The sequence below is a fragment of the Myotis brandtii genome, unplaced genomic scaffold, assembly GCF_000412655.1.
Source record: "Myotis brandtii unplaced genomic scaffold, ASM41265v1 scaffold120, whole genome shotgun sequence".
NCBI classification, from domain to species: Eukaryota; Metazoa; Chordata; class Mammalia; order Chiroptera; family Vespertilionidae; genus Myotis; species Myotis brandtii.
In genome coordinates this window covers 5,210,460-5,214,065 of record NW_005354174.1, presented here as the reverse complement: position 1 = coordinate 5,214,065, position 3,606 = coordinate 5,210,460, and the positions used below count along the sequence as shown (strand labels likewise).

General features: G+C 36.2%; 1 protein-coding gene across 10 annotated transcripts in view; it reads right to left on the bottom strand.

Moving 5' to 3' along the window:
* Positions 1-3,606, bottom strand: part of CEP95 (centrosomal protein 95kDa) — a 31,123-nt gene that overhangs the window by 22,159 nt on the left and 5,358 nt on the right. For 6 of the 10 annotated variants that reach the window (XM_005858670.2, XM_014532315.1, XM_014532301.1 and 3 more), the window contains 2 exons: positions 2,267-2,377; positions 582-687 (listed from right to left, as the gene is read on the bottom strand). In XM_005858670.2, coding sequence (XP_005858732.1) covers positions 582-687; positions 2,267-2,377 — 217 coding nt within the window. Of the gene's footprint in view, positions 1-581; positions 714-2,266; positions 2,397-2,798; positions 2,871-3,606 lie in introns of those variants that run through there. The other 4 variants (XM_014532328.1, XM_014532335.1, XM_014532321.1 and 1 more) reach the window with 3 other exon arrangements.

Here is a 3,606-nt window from a genome sequence, read left to right as displayed (position 1 = left end):
TATTCTTTAAAATATATATATAAAATTAAAAAGAACACACACACAGGAACAACCACCTCCACTTTAGAGAAGTGGTTTAGTAAATTATGATACACCCGTAAGAATGGTATGTTATCACAGTGATTAAAAATGATTATAAAGAGTTTAATAACTTGGAAAAAGACTTGATATGCTAATTTTAAAATGCAGGAAACAAAATTATATAAACAATATAACTAAATAAAAAAACATAAGGAAGACTGAAGTATAACAAAATGTTAAAGTAGCTATTCTAAATGGTAGATATCTTTCTTTTTTTTTATTTCTCTTCTTTTTGCAAGGGATGTAAGCTACTTTGAAGGTGGTGGAAAAATTAAAAAAATAAGTAGGTAGTTAATGCTGAGAATTAAGCACTGTATATAGCTCAAGGTTCTTAAAATTCCCTCAGAAAGGTTTAAAAGTTAGTAAAATTTTCACATTAGCTTTGTGTGTATGTTTTGTTGTTTTTTTGCTGCCATTCTGGTATACTGTGTACAATTTTAATTCTTAGGAGAAGGAAAAAGTGTAACTTGTAATGATTAAATTCAAACATTGAGTGGTACCTCCCAGAAGAAACTCTTTTCCATGATGATTTGGATTCTTTAATACTTTCTGACTCTTCCAAAGGTTCTTCTCCATGGGATTCTTTAAAACCCTCTCCAGTTTCACCTGTTTAGAATAGATAAAAACAATACCAAAAACCCCACACACAAAACCCCAAGTTAATATACTACTGTTTCTATATAGGAGTGGGTAAAGGTAAGAACAGTAAGGCACCCTCAACTCTTCCTGGTAAACTGGGCTCTTGCAAAAGTGAAATTTGAAAGCACCAAATCATCCCCTATAATGAGAATGTATTATCTGGGTAACAAAGAAACAATACAAGTATTGTTGTTGTTGTTTTCTTTTAATTTTCATTGATTTCAGAGAGGAAGGGAAAGGAGAGAGAGAAAGAAACATCAGTGATGAGAGAGAATCAATGATAGGCTGCATCCTGCACACCCTCTACTGAGTATCAAGCCTACAACCCGGGCATGTGCCTTTGACCGGAATTGAACTTGGGACCCCTCAGTCCAAAGGCCGACACTCCATCCACTGAACCAAATCAGCTAGGGCACAAGTATTGCTTTAAAAGCAGGGTCTAGCGGCTAGACTCTAGCCCTAGCTGGTCTGGCTTAGTGGATAGAGCGTCGGCCCTTGGAGTGAAGAGTCCTGAGTTCGATTTCAGTTCAGGGCATGTACCTTAGTTGCAGGTTCCCTGGCCCTGGATGGGGTGTGTGCAGGAGGCAACTAATCGATGTGTCTCTCTCACACAGATGTTTTTCTCTCCCTCTCCCTTCCACTTTTTCTAAAAATCAATGGAAAAATATCCTTGGGTGAGGATTAACAACAACAACAACAACAAAAAGGTGGGTCTACAGTTGTATTAGCAATGTTCTATTATTTAAGTTAGGTAGCAGATTTATTTATTATTATTATTATTATTATTATTATTATACTTCTCCATCTGTAAGGGATGTCTGAGGCAAGATGACTAGGGTGTGGCTTCAGAAAAAAATGACTGTGTCAGCCTACCTTAAGCTCTAAGAGTGAGACCACATCAAGTCTTGGATAATATTTTCCTTAGGACTATCAACCTTTTTTCTACCCCAAATACATGAGGCATACACTTTCACTAGAGGCATTAACTCACCAGGGGAGGGATTTCAGGAGGTATGTGGGTGAAACGTCCTATGATTCAGATCTACCCCTCTGTATTTATCAAGCAACATTTTAATAACATTAGGTAACAATTATTGTGCATTTATTCTGAGCTAGGCTTGGTGCTAAACCATTTATGCATATCTACTTACTTAACCTTCTTTACAACTATAAGTGAATTTCAGATGAGAAAACAGGCTTAGAGAGCTTCAGTCATACAGTGAATGGCACTTAGCCCATGGTCTGCCTTCAAATACCTTTTTAATCATTGGTAAGTGAAATGCTAGCTCAGGTACCGAAGAAGCTGCTCTGCACACCAGATGTGACTAATGTTAATAAAGACTTATTTCCCATCATTAACTGGTGTTTTGAGGAATCTGATCAGCTATAGATAATACTGCCATATAAACTTAGACCTGCAAAGGTAACAATCAGACTTTAGAAAACACTGTCCAACTAAGGCACTACTACATAGGGAGGCCCAAATATAAAAGGCAAAAAGGGACATTACAAATAAAGTAAACCAAATTTCTGTTCTTAAACTTACTTTTCTCATGAGATGCTTCACTGATGTGTTCTGTAAGATACTCCAGCAATCCATCAAATATTTCTAGGAGATTCTTAATAGATTCTTTATCTCCTTTCATTATATTTTCTCCTGGAAACAGAATACAGAGCTATTAAAAAATTTAACCAAGAAATCAAAAGCCTCATAATTTTGAAATGGATATACCACTATGAAAATATTGCTCAAGATACAAGGGTTATAAACCAACTCTGGAGAAACAATGTAATACTATTGACCCTGAACAACACAGATTTGAACTGCATGGATCCAGTTACACAGATTTTTTTTCCCCCAATAAATATACAGTCAGCCCTCTCTATCCTCAGGTTTTGCATCTGCGAATTTAACCAAACCCAGTTTGAAAACAGTATTTTCTATCTGTGGTTGGGAATCTGCATATGTGGAGTGCTAACTTAAGTTATACCTGAATTTTTGACTGCGCAAGGATTGGCACTCCTAACCCCTGTGTTGCTCAAGGATCACTGTATTAAAAACATCAATTTCCTGATACCTGATTATATCTGAAGAAACAAAGAGGGTAGGTTTGAATATGGTGTTTGATAATTCATTGGCATATTCCCTCCTTTATCAAGAAGCAAAAAATGGACTTAAGAAAACATATTCAGATAAAATTTATACCAAAGTATAAAACAGCTAAGCAGAAATTTATTTGGCTGGTGAAAAAAAAATGAAAGGAGAGAACACTGTTTCAGATTGTGGAATCCTCCCAGATGGTGGTTTTTTTTAAGATAATAGCAATAAAGAAATATAAAAAGAAAACAATAAGAAATGTGTTGGGATACTTTAATTAGATTTCCTAATTTTTTCAAATATGTTAATTCCTATTTATTGTGTATAGATCATACCATTTTTTTTTTAACTAAAAACTGTAAATGGGCCCTGGCTGGTGTGGCTCAGTGCACACCACTGAAGGGCAGAGGGTTCAATTCAGGGTCAAGTGTACATACCTGGGTTGCAGGTTTATCCCAGGCCCCAGTCAGGATGCTTGCTGGAGGCGATTGATTGATGTGTCTATCTCACATCAATGCTTCTCTCTCTCTTTCTCTACCCAACCCCTTCCACTCTCTAAAAATCAATGGAAAAAATATCCTCAGGTGGGAATTACCAAAAAAACAAAACAAAAACAAACTATCAATGGACCCTGGTAGTGTGGTTCAGTTGGTTTGAGCCTCATCTCCGTACACCAAAAACCAAAGGTGGTGGGTTTGATTACTGGTTAGGGTTGATGTTTCTCTGAAATCAATAAAAACAAACAACAAACCGCCAATGGCTCCCAACATATAAAACACTTAAAAAAT